Source organism: Pteropus medius, unplaced genomic scaffold (genome assembly GCF_902729225.1).
Source record: "Pteropus medius unplaced genomic scaffold, Ma_sr-lr_union100, whole genome shotgun sequence".
Classification (NCBI taxonomy): Eukaryota; Metazoa; Chordata; class Mammalia; order Chiroptera; family Pteropodidae; genus Pteropus; species Pteropus medius.
This window is the reverse complement of record NW_024340849.1, coordinates 39,766,106-39,787,241: the sequence shown is the minus strand read 5'-3', so window position 1 is coordinate 39,787,241 and position 21,136 is coordinate 39,766,106. Positions and strand designations below refer to the sequence as shown.

General features: G+C 33.6%; 1 protein-coding gene and 1 pseudogene across 6 annotated transcripts in view; one reads left to right on the top strand and one right to left on the bottom strand.

Moving 5' to 3' along the window:
* GREB1L (GREB1 like retinoic acid receptor coactivator) overlaps positions 1–21,136 on the top strand; it is a 224,638-nt gene that overhangs the window by 92,397 nt on the left and 111,105 nt on the right. For 3 of the 6 annotated variants that reach the window (XM_039844875.1, XM_039844884.1, XM_039844866.1), the window contains 2 exons: positions 13,623–13,730; positions 16,674–16,763. In XM_039844875.1, coding sequence (XP_039700809.1) covers positions 16,755–16,763 — 9 coding nt within the window. In that variant the 5' untranslated portion in view covers positions 13,623–13,730; positions 16,674–16,754. The remainder of the gene's footprint in view (positions 1–13,622; positions 13,731–16,673; positions 16,764–21,136) is intronic. The other 3 variants (XM_039844894.1, XM_039844890.1, XM_039844901.1) reach the window with 1 other exon arrangement.
* Positions 18,988–19,106, bottom strand: LOC120590000 (uncharacterized; annotated as a pseudogene).

Sequence of the window (21,136 nt, the reverse complement as noted above, 5' to 3'; positions counted from 1 at the left end):
TTGAGTAAGATGGATCTGTGTCTGATTCCTGGCAACACCATTTATCACCTAGCTGTATGACCTTGAGAAAATCATTAAACTTTCTAAGACTGGATTGCCTCATCTGAAAAATGAGGACAATAATAATACTTAAACGATGTTCTGAGGATTAATGAGATATCACATATGAAGCTTTTAGCACAGATATCTCTAAGATCTTTGAGGGCAAAGACCATTTCTAGCTTGTTTACCATAGTATCTGCAGGACCTGACAAAGAGAAGGCACTCAATAAATATTTATTTGTTGAACGGATATACGAGGTAATGGCATTTCTGAACTGAAGTACTAACAGTGGGGAGAGAGAAAAGCAATGCAAGGTAGAGATCTAGGCGTCATCCCGAATCACTTGCCCATGTCATTAATCGCCAATTCCTGATGATTTAATTCTAGGTATTTCTCAGGTCGAGTCATCATCTTAACCTTACCATAACTACACCATGCAGGCAAGATGGTCCCTCACCAGGACTCCATGTGGTAGTCTGGTAATGCCAGATTGGTCCTGTCTTCTGAACATACTGTGCTATTTCAGAGAGGTGCTTGCTTATTTTTCAATACCCTTCTCTCCTGTATTAGTTAGGATTACATTTGTCTGGAAATGACAAGAAACACCAAATAGCAAGTAAGTTTATTTCTTTCCCAATTCCATAAAGTTTGGAGGCAGTTGTCTAAGGCTAATAAAGCATCTCTGTTATCATCAGGGACCCAGGCTCTTACCTTGTGCTTCTGCCATCGATATGCAGCTTCGATCCTTTCTTTCTCTCTCTTCTTTACCCGCTTGGGACATTATTCCATTAATCATCTCCTTTCTTCTGTGCCATCACCTCTCCCTTTTCTCTGAGGGAATAACCTTATCCTATAAGCATTCCTCCTTCTAATTATGCTTTCCTGTTGTTTTACCTTTCCTACAGCTACCAACTTATTTCCATCCTACTTCACCACACTTCTTGAAAAGAGTACTTGCTACATGCCATGGCACATTTTCATTCTTGATCCTATTTGATCTCTCTTACCTATTGAAACTGTTGACCACCTCCCATTTCTTTAAACTATTGTCTCTTGACTTTCACAAGCCCATTGGTTCCTGGTTTCCTTCCTGCTTCTCCTACTGCTCCCTTTCCATCTGCTTTACTTGGTTTTCCTATTCCTTTGTTTGACTCTCCAATGACAGTGTCCCCATTGACCCTCTAACTCTACATACTTTCTCCACTGAGGCAATCCTTAGGTAATCTCACCAATACCAATATCCACTCTCTGTGTGGCAGCCGTCTGCCTCCAGAGTCTGTTTGTTCAGTCCTGACTCCAGAGCTCAAGTCCTGAATTTCTAACTACCTACTAAAAGGGCTTCTCTTCTCAGTTCCTTCCTCGCTGATGATGTGCAGTCTCATCACCTCTTCTTAGATTCTTACAGAAAACTTTGGTCTCTAATTCAACTTTCATAGTACCCCTGGAGTTAACTTTCTATTTTTCAAAAATCTGATTGTTAATTTCTTTTTTGAAAACTTCCATTGGCTTTCTTCTTCTAGTATTAAATTCAGACTCCCAATTTGGCATATAAGGTCCCTTACAGACTGGCCTCAACCTACTTTTTTATTCTCTTGTCACTCAACTCCCAACCCCCAACAATGAAATTGCAGTGTTTCTAAAATACACCATACTTTTGACATTCTGTTCCACTGGTGTGAGGTCTTCCCAGTTCTGTCTGATGAATCCTTTAAAGCCATCCAAATGTCAGCTCTTCTCCAATATCTTCTTTATTTCTCTAGACAGAATCACTACATTCTCTGTGCTTTTATAGTATTTTGTTCCTACTTATAGTATATATTTATGTATTCACAGATCTGTCTTTACCTCTAGATTGGATCTCTTTGAGATATGGACTGCCTGCCTTTATTATCCCTCTTAGCACAGTTCACAGTACTTTCTAGGTGAAATGAAAATGATGAAACCGGAAAATAGAAATAGCTTTTGCTCTAATAATAACAAGTTTTCTTTTGGACATATTGAATTGACATATTGAGGTTGAGAGGAGACCAGCAACTCAGAAAAGACTTTATAGCCAATGATATAGATATAGGAGTCACCAACAAGAATAATAAACAACTGATTGGCTCTTATCATTTTCAGGTGATGACTAAAGAAAGATAGAACATAATAAAAAGTGAAGGAAGGGTTGGTAGTGGGAATTTTGGGTACGGGGGACAAAAATCCATAAACATTCTTGTTCGGGAAAAAAAAAACATATTTGACACTGTTGCCTGGAGTCCTTCCCCTCTCCCATAGGTATGTAGCCCTTCCACTAATTTAAAGTCCAAAATCTAGAAAAAAAGAATGGTTCAAAAGGTGGTCCTCATCTTCCTTCAAGGATTAGAAGATACTGAATCAAAATTTTCATCTCAGGCTCCAACTGTCTGCTTCAAATCCACCTTGTACATTCTCCTCCTCCTCTCCTGTTTTGGGATGTGTGTGTGTGTGTGTGTGTGTGTGTGTGTTTCTGCCCCTTTTGAAGCAGGAAAGAGTGGGTAAGGTAAAAATATATCTATTGTTTCCCTCACAAAATTACCAATAAACTAAAAAGCTTAAGAATTTCTTTTTAATGTGAAAAAAATGAGGATTCTATTTATTTAAATAAATTTTATTTCTTACCTCTCTTCCCCTATAATCCACTCCTTTGCTTTCTTAGTGCCTCTAGGAAATATAACACTGGTATATGTAGATTCTTTAATTAAGCAGGTAAGATGACTTCTGTGTTTCTATAACAGCTTATTAATATTTTTAAACTTGATAAATGGAAAAATAGAAACAAACACCATAAACAAATTCAAAAGGCAAAATGGCAAATGGTGAAACCATTGCAACTCATCTCATATACAAAGGACAAATTCCTTAATATATAAAGAGCTCTTACAAATCAACTATAATACCAACAACCAAATAGAAAAAATGAATAACGACTGGACATGTCAGAGAAGAAAATTCAAGAACTTTTAAACACTTGAAAAGATATTTAATTTCATTTGTAGTAAGAAAAATGCAAATTAAAACTACATTGAGATATTATTTAATCTGTCATGTTGACAAAAATCCAAAAGTAGGTAATATCCTACACTATTGAAGGTACAGGATACATAAATTGCTAATGGCAGTGTAAATTGGTTCAACCCTTAGTTCATTCCTCACTTAGTAAGTGATTCATAACCAGAATTCCCTCCAGCCCATTTTTCTATACTCTTGGCATTTTCCTGCTTGACGTAGACCTTAGAGAAGCTGAACTGTAATTGCAAATGTTTCTGATATGTGGAAGAAATGAAGACTGCTTTGTGTCTGCTAAAACAAAACAAAAACAGGGCAGATTGGCAGTATTTAACAAAATTAAAACTGCATTTATCCTTTGACCCAGCAATTTCACTTCTAGGAATTCAACAAGTGCTAAGTTAGTGTGTATCAGTTAATGCAGGGTTGATTATTACAAAGTCTTGAATAATGACAATGATTGGAAACTAAGTGTACATCATTAAGGGACTAGTTTAAAATAAACATGGTATATATATATATGCCAGGGAATTATCTGAAGCCATAAAAAAGAATGAGGACGATCTTTGTGTGCTTATATAGAGAGCTCTCCAAAATATTTTTTAACTTAAAAAAGCAAGGTCCAAAAGAATGAATGTGTTTGACTCGTCTTTACTTATGTATGCATTTTTTAAATCTTAAGTATATATATGTATATATATTTTAAAAACTAACAAAAGTGGCTTCCTGTGACAGGAGACTGTGGGGCAAAGGTTGAAGAGACAGGTTTTACTACATATTCTTTTCCAATGCTAGATTTTTAATCAGGTAAATATATTATCTACTCCAAAAAATAAGAGGAAGAATTTTTTTAATCCTTAAATAGAAATATTCTATTTTAAATACCTACAGAGGCACAGTTTCCATACTGATTCAATATCAGTAAGTTTTACTTTGAAAATATTTGTGATATCAATATTTCTTAAGTGCCAGCTGTACATTCAGAATGGTGCTAGGTGTTGTGGGGTTATAATAAAAATAAAAGTGAGCAAAGTAAGCAAAGGATTAAGACTGGCTGAAAGAATAAGTGAGGAGTGAGACAATTTGAACAAAGGCACAGAGATGGGTGTGAGCTTATTTGTAGGGAACAGCAATAAAATCAAATTGATAGGAACAGGTTTTATATTGGAGTATGCTTGGAGGTAAGTTTGAAGTATACAGTAAGTATAGAGATAATTAATGAAAGTTTTCAAACCCTAGTTTGTGAAATTTGTGTTTATCTTAAGTTAAAAGTTTAGGCTACTTTTTATATTTTCATGGAAAATTTTTTCAAAGCTCCACATAAGCAAGCTATTATAAATAAAGTTAAAAATTCATTGGCTTATAATAGTAAAAATGATATCTGCAGGGGTATTAAAAGCAAGTTGTATTTATTTGTAGTCTTTACTATATGACATGCATAAACTGTATTTATCACTACATTTACCTATAATAAACTTACAATGTGAAAAGGTATTGCTTGTCAAAAGTAGAAAGTCAGTGTTTCACAACTATCAAATATTCAAAATCAATAAAGATAGTAATTAGTAATGATGATGATAATAATAATAAGATAAAGGACTTAATTAAGTTTGCAATGTGAGTACTCCATTGTAGAAAATTGGAAAATAAAGATAAGCATAAAAGAAAAAAATTCCATTCTGTAATCACATCACTCACTGTTTTTGTGATTTATATCACAGTTTGGATTTATCCCCTTATCTTTCCAGATTATTTATGTATTTTTTCTTATAGAAATGGGACCATATTGATTTGGTTTTTTAATTGAAGTATGATTAACATATAATATATTAGTTTCAGGTGTATAACACAATGACTCGATATTTGTATACATTGCAAAATTATTACCACAATAAGTCTAGGCGATATCCATCACCATACATAGTTACAAAATCTGTTTTTTCTTGTGATGAGAACTTTTAAGTTTACTGCCTTAGACTCTTTCAAATATACAATATGGTATTAATTATAGTCACCATGCCGTATGTTATATAGTGTTTTATGTATAAAACCATATTGTTTTATAACATTTTCCATTTCAGATATAGTGAATATATTACTGTGTCAAAAGTATACCTCTTACAGCTCCATAGTATTCCATTGTGGATTTGTGACGGTTAGATGAGACAGCATATGTGAGGTACATGGTAGATACTCAATAGATGGTCGTGGTTATTACTGTTACTATAACATGCTTAACTGTTTCCCTGTTGATAGACTATTAAGTTGTTCCCAGGTGTGGGGGAATTAATGTTTTATTTTATTATAATTATAGTAGTCATTAACTCTAGCTAGAAACATTTTTCTTAGCTGATTCTTTTGTTTCAGATAGTAACAGATATACAGAAGTTTTGTATTTTCACTAGTTAAATCTGTCAGTCTCATCCTTTGTGATTTCTAGGCTTAGAAAACTAATTTCTCACCCCGATGTCATAAGAAATCTTGATACTTAATCTTTTTTCTCTCTGGAATTTATTTTTAAAGTTTAATATAACTTGTTTATGAGCTGTTACTTTTTAAATTGTTGACCTTTATTTCAGTGTCATTAAATGAATAATTTATTCTTCCCTTTATTGTTTTATAATGTCTCAATTGTCATATAATAATTCTTACAGATAATAAAGTATTTGGGGGCTGTCACCAAGGAGCTTCTCATTTTTGTGCCAGCTCTACATTTTAAATTAAATATTAAATATTCAAACAATATTTTTGAGTGCCTGCTGTGTAGGAGGGCACCACAATAGTTTCTGTGATTTCAATAATAGGGAAAACAGAAATACATAGTTCCTACCTTTGTTTAGCTTAGAATTTAATAGACAAACTTATCAGTTGATGATACAAATTATATAGCTCAGTGAATGTTAGGACAGAGATGAGTAAGATTCTATGAGAGCTTTCAGCAAAGGGCTGAGGGGATCAGGTGAGCAATGCTTGAGTTGAGATCTAATGGATGAAAGGGATTTAACTAGGCAAAAGTAAAAGATAGGATGGGTGGTATTATAGGCAGAGGGAACATAAGCATTTACAGGTTGGTCAGTGTCGGTGGAACATAGCATTTAGGAAGAGAACATTGCAAAATAAGGCTGGAGAGATGGGCAGGGATATTTACATTATTGATTTTTATCCTCAGAGCAATATAAAACCATGAAGGGCTTTAGCAGAGAGTTGACATGATTATATTTGCACTGTAATGCAGGGAAGCGATTGAAGGGTGCCAGAGAGTAGGTAAAGAAAGCAATAAGGCAAGTTGGTGCTGGCTTCTGGCAGGAGGCCTCAGTTCCTACCTATAAGGATCTCTCCATAGAGTCGCTTGAGTGTCTTTACAGCACAGTAACTGCCTCCTCTCAGAGCAAGTGATCCAAGAGGCAAGGAGAAATGGCAATATCTTTTATGACCTTGAAAATCACACACTGTCACTTGTTCAGTATTTTATTGATCACGCAAGTCAGTCCTGATTCAGTGTGGGATGGGATTACACAGGAGGCGAGAATCACTGGGGCCATCTTGGAAGATGCTTAGCACAAACTAAATCCTATGGAACTCCAACATTTCATTTCTGGGCAGTGTATTATGGAGTGCAAAGGAAATTGAAAAGCAGTATAGGGAAGGGGGAAAACCAGAAAAGTTGTGAGATGAAATCTAGTAGAAGGAAAGGGAGTTTCAAGAAATCTACCAAGAGAGCATGTTAGATGAGAATTGAAAAATGTTCGTTGGATTCTGTGACATGAATTAATGACCAAAAGCTCTTTCTTCATAATATAATTTAAATTTTATTTTGATTCACCTCCTTTTACAACCTTTTTTGAAAAGCTTTTTTCCTCATATTTTCTTTGATCTTTCTTATGAATTTGTGAGTGTTTTTATAATATTCTCCAAAAATTCTGATATTTTGATTGGAATTGCATTAACTTTATTATTTGAGAAACAGATATTTTTACAAAGATGAAGCTTCTCTTTAAGAAATCCAGCATATTTCTCTGACTGTGTAAATTTTCAATTAAATCACCTAGACAAAGTTTGGCAATTTAAAAAATGATGTTATCATACATATGTCATTAAGATGATTCCTGGTTATTATTTTTGTTGTTGCTATTGTGAATGTGACCTCTTCCCCACCCTCACCACCATTGTGTTTTTATCTAAAAACATATTATTTTTTTTATCCCCCATTTTATGGATAAGGAAGCAGGTCCAGAGAAAATAGGTGTCTTGCCTGTGGTTGCAGAATAGAAGAGTCAGTAACTGTAGATCTTGAACATCCAAATTTTACTGTGCTTCATTAATAAGAAATCAATTGCTTATCCTGTCAAACCTTGTTAAAATTAAAAGTCTTAAGTATCACTTTCTTTGTATCAGACTTCAAAGTAGTAATATACATTTTATAGCACATCTTCAGTTTTAGCATCATTATTTTGAAATACAGTGTCATGACTTGAGGAACTGCTTCTCATCTCCATTCAATTCTCTCAAGACCTGATTCTTACCAGACAGGAACCATTTCTTCTTTGAGGTCTAAATAGACCTAACAACCTATTGCACTGAATAAATATTTAATGAAGATTGAATGTTTCCTCTGTGGTGGATCAATTATTCTTGTTGATTCTCTGAGGAAAGCTTTTTTTTTAATATCATGTAGTAGCTTAAGAAGTTTGTTCTCCTGAATATTGTTATTAGTGCCAAAGTTTGTTTCAGTGATATAAAAATTCACGCCTTTTCAGTTTTTTCAGTTGTCTATTTTTCCTGGTTTATATATGCAGTTTGAATTTTTATGTTATCTCAAATACAAATCTGAAGTTCATCGACCTAGTGGCAACTCATAAAGTTATTTGCTGTGAGGGTTGATTTTTCTAAAATTTGTGGTATTTGGAACTCTGAAAATAGAAAATCTTTGCTAATGAGTTATAAAAAAGTGATGCATTTTTTAATGGAAGAAATATATTTTTATTGATAAATATCTTCAAAAACCTAAATAATTCTTTTCAATTTACAAAAATTTATATTTCTTGTATTTTAGCTATCAGCCATATATCTAATTATATTATTTTATACTCTTCTTAGCTAATATTAGGTTTAAATGAAATATTTGCCTGTGGAGTCTCTAAACTTATAAAGTTAACTGGAATAGCTTTAAAAATTTCAACTGGTAAAACTGCCTTCACTGTAGTGGAGTCATTTAGTGCAAGTTCTTAATGTGGCATTCAGATGGAATATATCAAAAGAAAAACAAACTTCTCTAATTTAAACAAAGATAGAAAAACAATGAACAGGTAAGGAAAAGGATGCATATGTTTTTTATTCTCTTTTTACACTAGTAAGCATATGAACATAATTTTGAAATAGAGAATTCATTCTTTGCAACAAATTATCTTCCATTCTTAAGGAATAATTTATTTTGCTTTGTTTCACATTTGATAACTTCTGGGACCTATATTTCAATTTAAATAACTGTTGATATTGGTGTTTATTTTATTAGAGAAGAATTATACGAGTGTGTGTGATGATAGTTAGAGTACATATTTGATAACAAGGGTAAAATAAATCAGTTGAGTCAGTGGTCTGATATCTGTTTTTAAGGTCTTTTTGACCCAGGAGTCTGTGACCTGTGAAATCTTCACTTTTTTGGATTTCTTAAGATATTTTACAATGCAAGGATTTAAATTTAGATGAACACCACTGCAGGCAGTCGCCTGATACGGCTCAAAATGTAATGAATATCACAGTATGGATTGGAAAAAGTTTAAGAAGTTCTGACAACAATTAACATGTGAGAAGAGAAAGGTTGACGTTAGGGAAGTTTCTTCTTTTCTTTAATTTATAACAAAGAGAACCCAAAATTTAACCTATTTTCATCTCTCTGGTTACTCAGCAGCATTCCATTTTGTGAAACTATTGCCAAGAAAATGTACCCAAATCTTGAGTTACAGATTGTTCTTCCATCTGATTGGAAGGGGCATATGAGTTGTTTATAAGGTATTGCAGTTCCAAAGCTGCACAAATGAACGTTGAGACTTGGGGGAGGGTTTGTCAGTGAAGGGAAGCTTCTTAGACATTACAGCTCTGTCCAGAGGCCAAATGGGAGATAAATCACCAGTGGCCACCTCTCTTATTGAAATAGTTCAGCCCTGGGGTTTAACTGACGGACTTATAGGGTTTTGAAGTGCAAATAGGATGGTGAAGGGTAAACTCTTTTAGGGTTTCATTTTGATGGATTTTTTTTTTCCTGTGTGGATTTCTGGCACTGACTGTGATCTGAAAGGTGCCCTTAAAAAGAAGTTTTGTTTTGTTTTTGATCAATCAGGCAATAAGACTTTCCACAGGGGTGTACTTTTCCTGCATGCATATCGATCCTGTTGTGTTTAATAGTAGGTCATTTAATTGGGTCTTTTTTGAGCCTTTGGCAGTGTTACTGTCATTCTAAAGTCAGGACTCTTTCTTGGTTTTAATGTCAAAGTTTGAGAGTGTTGAAAGATGTGCTACTTCTGGATCAGGAGTTTTGGGGATTACTTAGGATCAGTGTGTGAATGAAGTCTAGTTAAAGATCAAGTTCATATTAGAACAAGCCCTTTATATAATGATAAGCAGCCTATAATTATTTAATCATTTTCCTATTGTTATAAAATTATACATATTTCACTTAATTATTTTGTATGCATTCTGTTTTGCCAGCATTAAAAATGAAAACCTGAAAATTCTTGAGATTATGAAATATTTGTACTATCTTATTTATACAGATACGCTGAAGTATTTGAGGAAATAGGGAAACACTTAAAAATGTTAGGAAAGAGACATGTTGATTTATCAAGTTGAAAATTTATTTCAAATACAGGAGATAAAATATCTTTAAGTTTTTTTATTAAATTGGAGATAAGAGGAATCAATCATTAGTGATTCCTACGAAAAATAATTATAACTTAAAGGCTTTTTGTGCAAAAATTTTAAAGAAAAATTTAAATATTTGTATTAAAGAAATGCTATTGTAAATGCTTACGTTTCTTGTTAGAAATATGGTTGACAGAACTTTTCTTGAGAATTTGGCTCTTTATTTTAGATTTAACAGTTATTTGTGTCATTTACCTTGTTTGAAAAATGATAATGTATTTAGCTGCAGCACAGATTTTCTTCTGTGGTGCTTTATACCTTTTATAAAAACGGGTTGTTAATCTCCATAATTGATATTGATCACGCAATATTCTTAATTGCCTTCCAAGTCAGTTTTTTAAAAAAATTTCCCTTTACTGTATTTATATAGAGAATTAAAATTAAAATAAAATGTTAGAGTTTAAATTTTCTTATTGCTGCATGATTTTAAGTAAGATACTTAAAGTAACAAAACCAAAAAAAAACTCTAGATAGCATCAAGACAAGTCTCCTGCATCTACACCATCCCTGTCATTAGTTTGTTGCTGGGAGAGGTTAAAATGACCTTTCCTTTGTTAGAAAAGAGATCTGTAGTCCTTCCCAGAATCCTCTTGTTAACTATCTTTTTAACCCAAGTTGGAGGTTGTCTGATGAATGAATGATGAGCCTTTTTTATGAGCAACACATATTGTTGACATTGTATCACACGTTGCTTTTTAATTTCTAATGTGTTTTTAATTTGCAAAGCATGCATATGCCTTTCACAACAGTAGAATTGAGTCAGCATTTCTAAGTCCAGATATTTCTTTATGCAAACAAGACTGGTCAGGCTTAAGAATGCTGTATTATAGCCTTAGATTAACTGAGACACACATGTGAATGAATTACACTTTTGAATATTGTTGAATAAAAGAAGATACTTGAGAAAGGCTTTTTTCTCCCAAGAACTTCTCTTACCTCTTGGCAAGTGAATTGCCCCAATATAAAAGCGTTAGGGGTGGAGGATGGGCGGTGGAGAGTGGGAAGTGAGCAGCAGAGTGAAAAGGCAATCCACAAATAATCACTCTTTTCTGCCTTTGATTGTGTCAGATTTTGTGTGTGTGTGTGGCAATTGTTTTCTTTTTCGCTTAGAAGAGGTTTATGGTCCAGTGTCTGTCAAGTCAGCCTCTGTCTTAAGGTTGCAGTTGTATTTCTCTCTCGAGTTCCTAGAGGTGATGTTATCTTTTGTTCACTCAGCAGTGTGGTGGTTCCTGAGAGCATCTGTCACTTTAGGCATTACAAGATGGATGGGTCTCCAGTGAACTGCTGGTTGAAGCAAATGGTGAAAATAAGAAAAGACAAGGGGCTTCAGGGTCTGCAGAGAGGACAGACAACAAGGAAATACTGTTTGTTAGAAATCAAGAGTAAGCTGAGCAATAGAGGAAGAAAGCAAAGATGGATTGTATGTCATTTATAAACAACTTGGAAATCAGAGTCTTTTGGTGGCTATCGTGATCTAAGGGGGACATCTGCATCATGGTAAACAATTCTGTGCTTTGGATTTGCAAAACATGTTTGGACATTAACAAAAAAAGTCTGGGGAAATTGTTGGTAAATTACAGTGATATGGAATGTTTTATGTCAAGGTGTTCCTGGTTGGAGAATTAGTAGTTTTTTAAAATGTCAAGATTAAAAAAATTTTTAATCTTTAAAAGTTTTTTATATTTTCTTTTTTATCTTGTAAGCAAGTGTAGATATTAAAATGTTTGAAGAGTTTTAGCCACATAACTAACATCATTACTGTTTATACTGAAGCTTCTTTGACATTTTTGCAAGGGAATTCTGAAAATTCTATGCCTGTGCCTTATGGAGGCTGGGGCAGATTTTAAGTTAATTTAATGGGCTCTTTGATGAAAGAAAAATATGTATAATTGTTACTGATCTGTCAGAACAAGGTAGAAATTTTTTATTATATTTAGAAATTAATTTTGTTGGTGAAAGTCAAATTTGTGAATCCTGACTGGTAAAATCCCTCCTGTGTAAGAGAAGGAACAGGAAGGAGGTTGGCCAGAGAGTAGGAAAGGGGTAGGGGTTGGGGGGCGGGGCGGGCACTGTGGTTGAAAAAAATGATTTTGTCAAACTTTTTGGCATTCGCCTATGAAAAAGACCATAGTTTGAAAGGCAAAGAAATTAAGATGATTAGAAGCTTTAAGCTATACAAATGGTAGAGTATCTTCCTTCTCTATGGGTGTAAATAATAGATGAAAGAGTAAGAGTGACAACAAAGGATCAGGTCGTTTAAGAGAATGTGTATAGCCTGAATAGGGGTCTGTGGCCCAGGGCCAAAGGTCTTAGCTTTGAGTGTAATTAGAAGAAAATACAAAAATGTCATTACTAGCAGGTGAAGTGTGCAGCACGTGGCCAAAAAATTAGCAATTTTAGACTCTGAAGCTATTGGAATTGGATTACTGACCTTTTTTAAAAATCATTAAGGTCCTTGTGGAGTCATATAGTTTCATTGGCAGTAATGCAGTTTGACCTTGTTGACCAGATGGGGTAATCTTGGGTTTGGATATAGGTAACAAAACTCCTGACCTACAAAAGATGTCTATTTGTGTGTGAGTGAGTGTGAAATACATGAGTTTGAAAATCCAGGTCTTGCATTTTTAATTATCCTTTTGCCCAAAGACATTCTTCTGACAGTAAGAGAGGTAAGATAAAGATTTTTATTTCAAAATCTAAAATGGTGCTTTTCTTTTTCCTCTTTCAAGTTGGCATAAAAGGAGAGTAAAATGAAAACTTTTTTTAACTTAGAAAATAAGTTAATATTACCTTAAATATTTTAGTACTATAAATAATATGCATATTGTAATTAGTACATTCTTAGGAAAATTCTCTTTTGTTTCCTTTTTAAACACAATAATAAAGGAATAGAAACACCCCTAAAGTTATATATAAAAATCAATGACAAAAGTTTTTATTTCACTTGATGCTTTATAACTATATTTCCTATTTTTCTACACAGTAGTTTATATTGACTGTAATCTACCTAGAGAACAAGATAAGCACACTGTAATTTTCAACCAGTTATAATTATTTAGTTTAATTTCTCCTAAAAATACACTACTTAAAAGATAGGAAACAGTAGCTCTTTCTCTTCTTGCAGGCTTGCTTTTTTGGAAATTAAAGCATTAGCTTCAAAAAGTAAAAGATAATTTTAAGCAATATTAGTTATGTCTTAAATTTATGCTAAAACTTCGAGTAGGTAAATTTTGGCCAAGCATCAGAGATTTTAAAACTCAATCTTTAGAGCAAGAAAATTACCTTTCATTAATTTTATCCCTAAAAATAAAAAAAAGTCTGTGAGCTTTTAGCATTATAGTAATACCTGTCAAAAATACAGACTTGACGGATTTATTCAGTGTACACTAAATCTTAAGAACAGCAGAAATTATTTGAGTATATATAATTAGGAGTGATTATTTTGGGAATATTTAAGGAAAAATATCTGTATTTGCCAGTTTGATGTATATGGAGTTGTTTAAGACTTTGATAATTCATTTCTAATCGTAATTTTGGTGGAATTGTACTTATTTAGATTATTGTATTCTGATATATAATGCATTTGGAAATTAACTCATCTTTATTATATGTTTTTATTTTTTATTTTTTGCAGGTGCAAGAAAGCTTTAAACAAGTAAAATCTAGGCAACAGGCTCCCTGAAGTGTTGACATCCCAACTTAATCATGAACGTGATTCAAAAATGTTAATAAACAAACCAAGGTATTGTACAATTATAATATGCCCCCCTAATTTTTCAAAATCAAATTTGTTTTATGAAGTTATATTTAGAATTTAAATAAAGCTACTATATTTGGTCCTTAAATTGATTAACCAAATATTTCTATGGACTCTCCTTCCATTTCCTCCGCTCTACTTTCTTCTCTCTTCCACTATCCTCTCCAAAAAAAAAAAAAGAGAGAAAATAAAAACATATTCAGCAATGTTTTTTTTTCCTACAGCATCTTCTGTGTTATATTTCCTGTGTACCTGAGTTAAGACAATAAGAATTCAGATTTTGATTCCCCTTTGTTGATTCTGATTTTATCTTTCAAATTGTCTAATAAGAGATTATTATTAATTATCTAGATTATTGTCCTCTGCAGGAAAATCCCAACCATATCCAATGACTGCATATATTTAAAATCTTTATCATACTATACTATCCTGAGATGTATGTTTTAAAATTTTTATAAAAGTGTTTTTTCTATTTTTAGAAAGATCGTAATTTAGAAAAGAAAAAAGATAATACTGCTTCCCTTCTTACCCCCCAGTCAAAGAAAATCAAAAGTTTGCTTAGAATTGAGCATTTAGGAATACTGTTTTAGGTAACTCTTGCCTGCTAGGGACTGTTACTCCTTTTGGAAGTTACAATGTGTTTAAGTATCCTGGCATTTCCAAGAGAGGCCAAAGATCTTTTCCTCTTTTATGACCCGTTGCATCCTTTTGAGGCCAAAAAGAACAAGAGGGTCATTGCCACTTCAGCCTGTTCCTTCTTGGTGACCACGCAGATCCTGAAACTTAGTATTGGCTTAACATTTGGGCCTGGAACATCTGGAAAATGGTCAGAGAGGGAGCTGAGAAGACAAGAGAGAGAACTGTTGCGTTTTGTTACACCAGGTGCTAGGAGGAAGCAACATTCGCCTTTTTGATATGGGAGGCAAATTCTGTGGGCCATGGAGTTAGGCTTCAACAATTGAAGAGGTCAAAGGACAGCTGAGTGGGGTCAGTGAGACACCATGGGGTGTATTTTGTTACTTAGTAAAAGGAGCAGCCTCCTAAAACCTTAAAGGATTCTCTTGAAAATCTGTGTTGTGAAAAGGTTTTATGAGTCTCACGGCAAAAAACTCCTGATTTATCTAAGGAATGCTTGCTTTTGTCTAATGGAAGGATAATCCTTACCAAATGTTGGAAACTACTATGAGTCAATATAGATCTGAAAGAACAGTTAGGGTTTGATGTGTACTTTGCTTTCCAAAATGTTTATCATTTTCATGTTTGTCTCTCAGTGAAGAATTTTGTACTGTTGAAATATCTTTTTCTTTCCTCAAAGCAGAAAGTGGGGGAGAGAGAAAGATAAGGAATGAGCCTTCATTAATTTAAAAATTATTCTAAAAAGCTTTTGACTGACCCACAAATAGGATTATAAACTTTTTAAAAACACCAACACTTGTTAACTCTAAAAAGTTATGTTTGAATTCATTTTAATATATAAAGGTAATAAAAGGCACATGAAGTATGTTTCTGGATTACAGAAGTTTTTTTTTTTTTTAGATTTAGATGTATTTCATAGACTTATAGAGTCAAGAATAGAGAATTTAAAAAGCAAATAAAGAATTTTCTCTTTGAAGGGAAATAGAGAAAGGGGGAAAATCTGCATGTTGTAAGAGATCTCTTCATCACAGCCCATGACCTCAATATACCACTTATATGATTGTAGATACCTTTGAAATGTGTTGGCCACTAGTAGATAGGTGGTAAAAGGGGACTGCTAAGAGGAATTTGGCAGTATTTTGATATTTCAATTTATATATTGTATACATATATATACATAGAGAAAACATATATTACAATATGTATTAGTAAGGGGAAAAAAGATTAAATGATGAGAAGTATACAATAGGCTTTGTTTAGCATTTTCTTACTAATTTATAAATTTATAACTTGTGAATTCACGTGAATGATTCTTTCGATTATTTTTAATACTCATTTTAAAGCAACATATACTTAGATGTAAGGCTTAGTGTGCAATGTGTTCTATGTCTATTTTCTCTAGGTTAAAGTGCCTTTCAACAACTAATTTAGAAACCTAAGTGTAGTGACTGATAATTGCCTAGAGAAAACCCACAGCTGTTTAAGTAGCATTGAAATTGTGGCAAAACTGACAAATACAATTAGCAATGTTAATAAGATAAGAAGATGGAGAGAAAGGCAGGTGATAGAGTGGAAAGATGAAGGTAGCAGGAGTAACAAAACCATATAAGAACAGAATGTTCATAGTTTGCTTTGAATTGCCAGTGCTTTTTCTTTTAACCTAAACCTCTCTTTTACTACTCTCTGAATTACCAGCAGAATGGATGTTTTGCAAGTTAAATAATTCAGGTACATTTATTCAGTCCCTAACTCACATCTGATTTTGAAAGATGACAGACAGCTGTTTAGCAGTTCTATCTAAAAAGACAACCAGATTTTGCTGATTCTAAGGCACAGTTTTATTTGTGATGCTCTTTTGAAAAGTCAATTTTAAATGTACTTCTATTTGACTATACTGGCTGTGAATGGGAATTCCTTTACCCCTCTTTGCACCCTTATAATTCTTATTCGTCATTCATGTACTTTGCAAAGGAGACCAAAGCTTTGTTTCTAGATTTAGTGCCCCAGTATTACCAAAACAAATCCTGCAGAAGTCTTTAATGTGTTATTACTAATTATATTTATCTGATTAATGTTCATAGTCCACTTTCCAAACAGCTACTTAGGGAAATTAATTGGAAATAGGTAAATAAGAGAAATTAGATGAATATTATATGAAAAATATTTAGTTATCTGTGCCTTTCCCATTATACTTTTAAAGCATCCAGTGAAATTTAGAAAATTATTGTAGTATCTTTTGAAATTCTGCTCTGCATTTGGGAAATTGGCTTTTGCCTCTGGTGTTTTATGCAGATTTTAATGATTGTTGTGATAAATCCCTAGAAGTTTGTTTTCTGAAACCATAGAGACTGGGAACTCAGTGTGGCAGCCTTGATGGATATGGTAAGCCACACTTTGGAAACATTTCTCGTTATTTAATGTTTTCTGTTCTGGATTATTGACTCTTCTCCCTGTTGAAAAATTGGTCTCTGGTGACATGGTAGAGGTCACACGTTGCCTATTATTGTTTTGCGTCTTTGATCTTACACAGGGATTGCCTCTGGTAATTATACTAGTTCCAGAGAGTTTTCATGAGATGTGTTTATTTTACAGAAGAATTTCTGGTATTTCAAGGAGGAAGAAAGCAAAGATTTCTAGTAGTAACATGTAACGCTTTGTTACAAAGGAAAAGCAGCATTGTACTTTCTTTTAATTATGACAGTTTTTAATTATTATTAAACTAGTTGGCATATTATGTAATTATTTTTATAACAATTTAAGCTATATCACATCTGTAAGTATATTTGTAAAAATGGTTAATTATAGAATTAAGTTAGTAGGGTTTTTATTATAGTACCAAAAATATTTTTGGCTCTAGAAACAGTCAAAAGAGATTCATTTAGATTTAAATGTACAGAAGTATGAAAAGAAGTTGGAAATTTTATCTTTTAATCTGCATTTTCTAAAGATTTTCAGCTGAGAGGATGAATAAAAATGAAATAAAACACTTTTGTTTTGAATTCATCGTTAGTTTTGTGCTTTTTTTGGAATGTGTTTGGGAAGAGATACTAACTCCTCAAACCCATTTAATATATAATTGTATAAGACACACAAAAAAGCTCAATATGTTCATTTTTTAAAATTCAATTCCCATTTTAATATTTTCTCCAAAGAACTCACAGCCTCATAGAGGAGTCAGACAAACACCAGACCCAACTCTTTAGAGTGACAGATGTCAATTTAAAAGAATAAGTGAAATGCAAAATAAGCACAAAAGAGAACTGTGAATATATGCTTATTTTGAATCTTGGATTATAGACTCACTGATAACTCGCAAGAACCCTGTTTGACTTCTGTGTCTAGTCGTCTCACACTATCACTCTAATCAGTGAATATTTTTAAGAGGAAGGATGGGTAAGCAGTAGTGCCTATAACAAGTAATTTTTTATATGAAGTCAAAGAATCTTCTGGCTACAAAGGACAGTAATATTTTGTATATATGATTGTAAAATTTCATAATAAATAAATTATATGTAATACCAAATAGCAGCTTTTGGAACTTTTACACTGATGATCATTTGTTCCAGAACAATACCACAGAATATACTGCAGTGCCCAACATACAAGGGAAGGAAAGTATCTTAATTGTCTTAGTATCCCCCGTGTAGCATAATGCTTTTTAAAAAATCTTACTATCTAACATTTTCTGCACATTTATTTTGTGCCAGGAACTACTGAAAAAATTTTATGTCTATAAAATCCCATGTTGTCTCACAAAAACCTATGACATTCCTTGTATCACCCCATTTTACAGATGAGAGACTAACTTACCTAATATCGTACAGGCTAGTGGGTGCAGGATTTGAATTAAGGTCATCTGACTCCAGAGCCTATGTGCTTAACCATTTCCATAGTAGGATTACTATAAATGCTGGGAGGATTAAAGTTGGGAAAGTGGGTGACAATATCTCTAGAGAAAAGAGTAACAGAAAACTGACAGTTGTCTTTTTGTTATTATGCCTGGCACATAGGCAATAAATTATATCTTTAAAAAAAAAAAAATCTCAAACCAAAAACCAAAAACATACACACCACACACAAAATTTATCATCTTCTCTTTCATCTTTTTTCTATTGTAAATAGCATGTTTTAGTAGGAAACAAAAAAACATGGACTTTTGAGTCTAAATTCAAATCCTAGTTCTGTCATTTACCAACTAGATAAGCTTGGCTTGTTGCAGAAACTAGATCACTCTCTGTGTCCACCTGTCCCTCATTCTGAATCTGCTTATTCCCTTGTGGTTTCATTTATTTGTCCCTCTATCCTACAAATGTAAGTTAGCTCTAGAGGTTAGACTACATTCGTTATACCCACTGGCAGAAATACTTCCTAGATGGTGTGTGGGTTTCATATTATCTACCATAGGAAGGCACACGGCATCTCATTGCCTCACTTTTAATGATACTAAACTTAATCAGTGGGTTTAGGAAGTGTCAGCCTCATCCCTCCATTATAAAGTTCCCCCTCAACTTTTTACCTAATGGTATCACTTACTATCATTGCCAAAATGAGTTTTGCATTAAGGGTTACAAAGTGATAATATATATATACATATATATTTTTTTTACACCTACAGCACCTGGTCTTCCTAGGCAGTCTCCCATCCAAGTACTAACCAGGCCTGACCCTGCTTAGCTTCCAAGATTAGATGGGATCAGGCGTGTTCAGGGTGGCACGGCCATAGACAACAAAGTGATAATCTTATAATTCTGTCATTCTTTCCACATTTGTTATAGCTAAAATTCTTCATTAAAAAAGTAACTTTCTCAATAACCAGGACTATTTGGTTACTTTGAAATACAGGAAGAGCAGGATAAATGCTTCAGTCTTTCCTTTTCCTTTTTGTAGGGTTCAGTTAAGTGCTTTGTTTTTTTTCTCCAAGAGGAGTGCTCTCTTTTTCTCTTGAACATCAAAATGAATTTGAGTTTTTACACTTTAAATATGTTTCAGTCCATTGCATTTATTCTCTTATGTTCAATTTCTCTAATCTTTGGCCTATGGGAACCCTTCATGTTGATCCTGTGTCTTCTGACATGACCTGTTTGTCCTTGATAGCTTCTTTGCTTTGTAGCACAAGATGTTCAAGGGTTATCTTGTGTATTTCCTGCCTCAGACCTAGAATTGGCCATACCTTTAAGGAGTCTTGATTATTTTCAGTGGCACTGGTATTAGTAAATTACACTCAGGGTACCAGGAAGTACTTATTGTTATTGAATTGTCATTGCTTCTTGGACTTTTCAGTAGACAAAGCTTGGAAACACAAATTTCAAACCTTTTTTAAAATGAGCTATTACTTAAGTAATATATATATCCTCATCTACCTGCTCCATAGCCTAACTTGCTGTTAAACTAAAGTAATGTATTAGATAGATTTTCTTTTATTATGTGCATGATTTTTTAAAGTAGTTTTTTTCTCGTTCTTTGTCGCTAATTGTGATGATCCTTTTTAAAATACTTTTTAAAAAAATTAATGTTCTCCAGATAGTCATTATTAAAAGTCAATGAAACTATTTATGCTTGGTCAAAAAAGAAACTTGTTGAGGGGCTACAGTTGGGTCAGTACAAATGTATCATAACTGGGGAAAATAGTTTGGAGTATTAAGCTAGAAGGCAGTAGTAGAAATTCCAGCTCTTAATGAGAGGCTCTTAATACAAGCACTGGAATGAATTTAATTTTCCCTGGAATCCAGAAGAACCAGCAAGGCAGAAGAGTGTTAACTTTGCAAATTCTGTTGTTCTTACCATCTTTTTGAATGATAAGTCTATTTTTTTAACTACTTGTTCAAGGATGGCATTGAGGGGGGTGGTAGAAAGGGGTAAAAGAGGTCAAATATTTGGTGATGGAAGGAAATCTAACTCTGGGTGGTGAACACAGTGCAATATATATATGACTTACTGTTGAATGATACACTTGAAACATTTGATTTTGTTAACCAATGTCACCTCACCCCAATAATTTTTAATAATAAAAAGGATGGCTGGAGTGGTTCCATAGAGCAGTGGTTAACATGTCTGCTTTACACACAGAAAGTCTTAGGTTAGCACCCCAGTGGAGCCATGGTCCATACCCTGAGTGCACTGTCCCCCCGCCCCTGTGCACCGGGTGTGCCGGGCCCCTGGTGTGTGCCGCGAGCACGAGCTCATGGGAGGAGGCACCCCACCTTCAGAGATCCAGTTCTTAAGGGGAGAGGACAATATCCGTAGGTCAGGGGTGGAAGTGAGGGCGGGGGGAGGAGAGAAGGATGGCATTGAACTACCAATGGGAAGGTACATAACTCCATACTAATCACTAAAGAAGTCGGGGTGCAATTCCGTAATTCCTCACATTATCATTTTTAAAAATGCCCAGTTATGTTTTCATTTAGAATCGAGTTAGCTACTTCCTTTCACTTTACCAAGTCTGTTCATGGTTACTTCTGTTTGTTTTCATCTGAGTATTGCTAATGCTCTTGTAGGATTATGTATAACTTCTATGAAACATACATGGTGAAACTTGATTACATATTTTATGTTGATTTAATATTTTTATTCATCATGGTATTTATTTACTCTGTACATATGTATCTGTCACATTATTCCTAAAAAACTCAGGGGAAGGGTTGAGATTAGGCAATATTCCCTGTATAATTGGGCACTTTATTAAACTAAAAAGATCTCTTGGAGGATGTAGGTTTTCAATGATGAAAGTAAGATAACTTGTAGAGCAGGTAATAGGT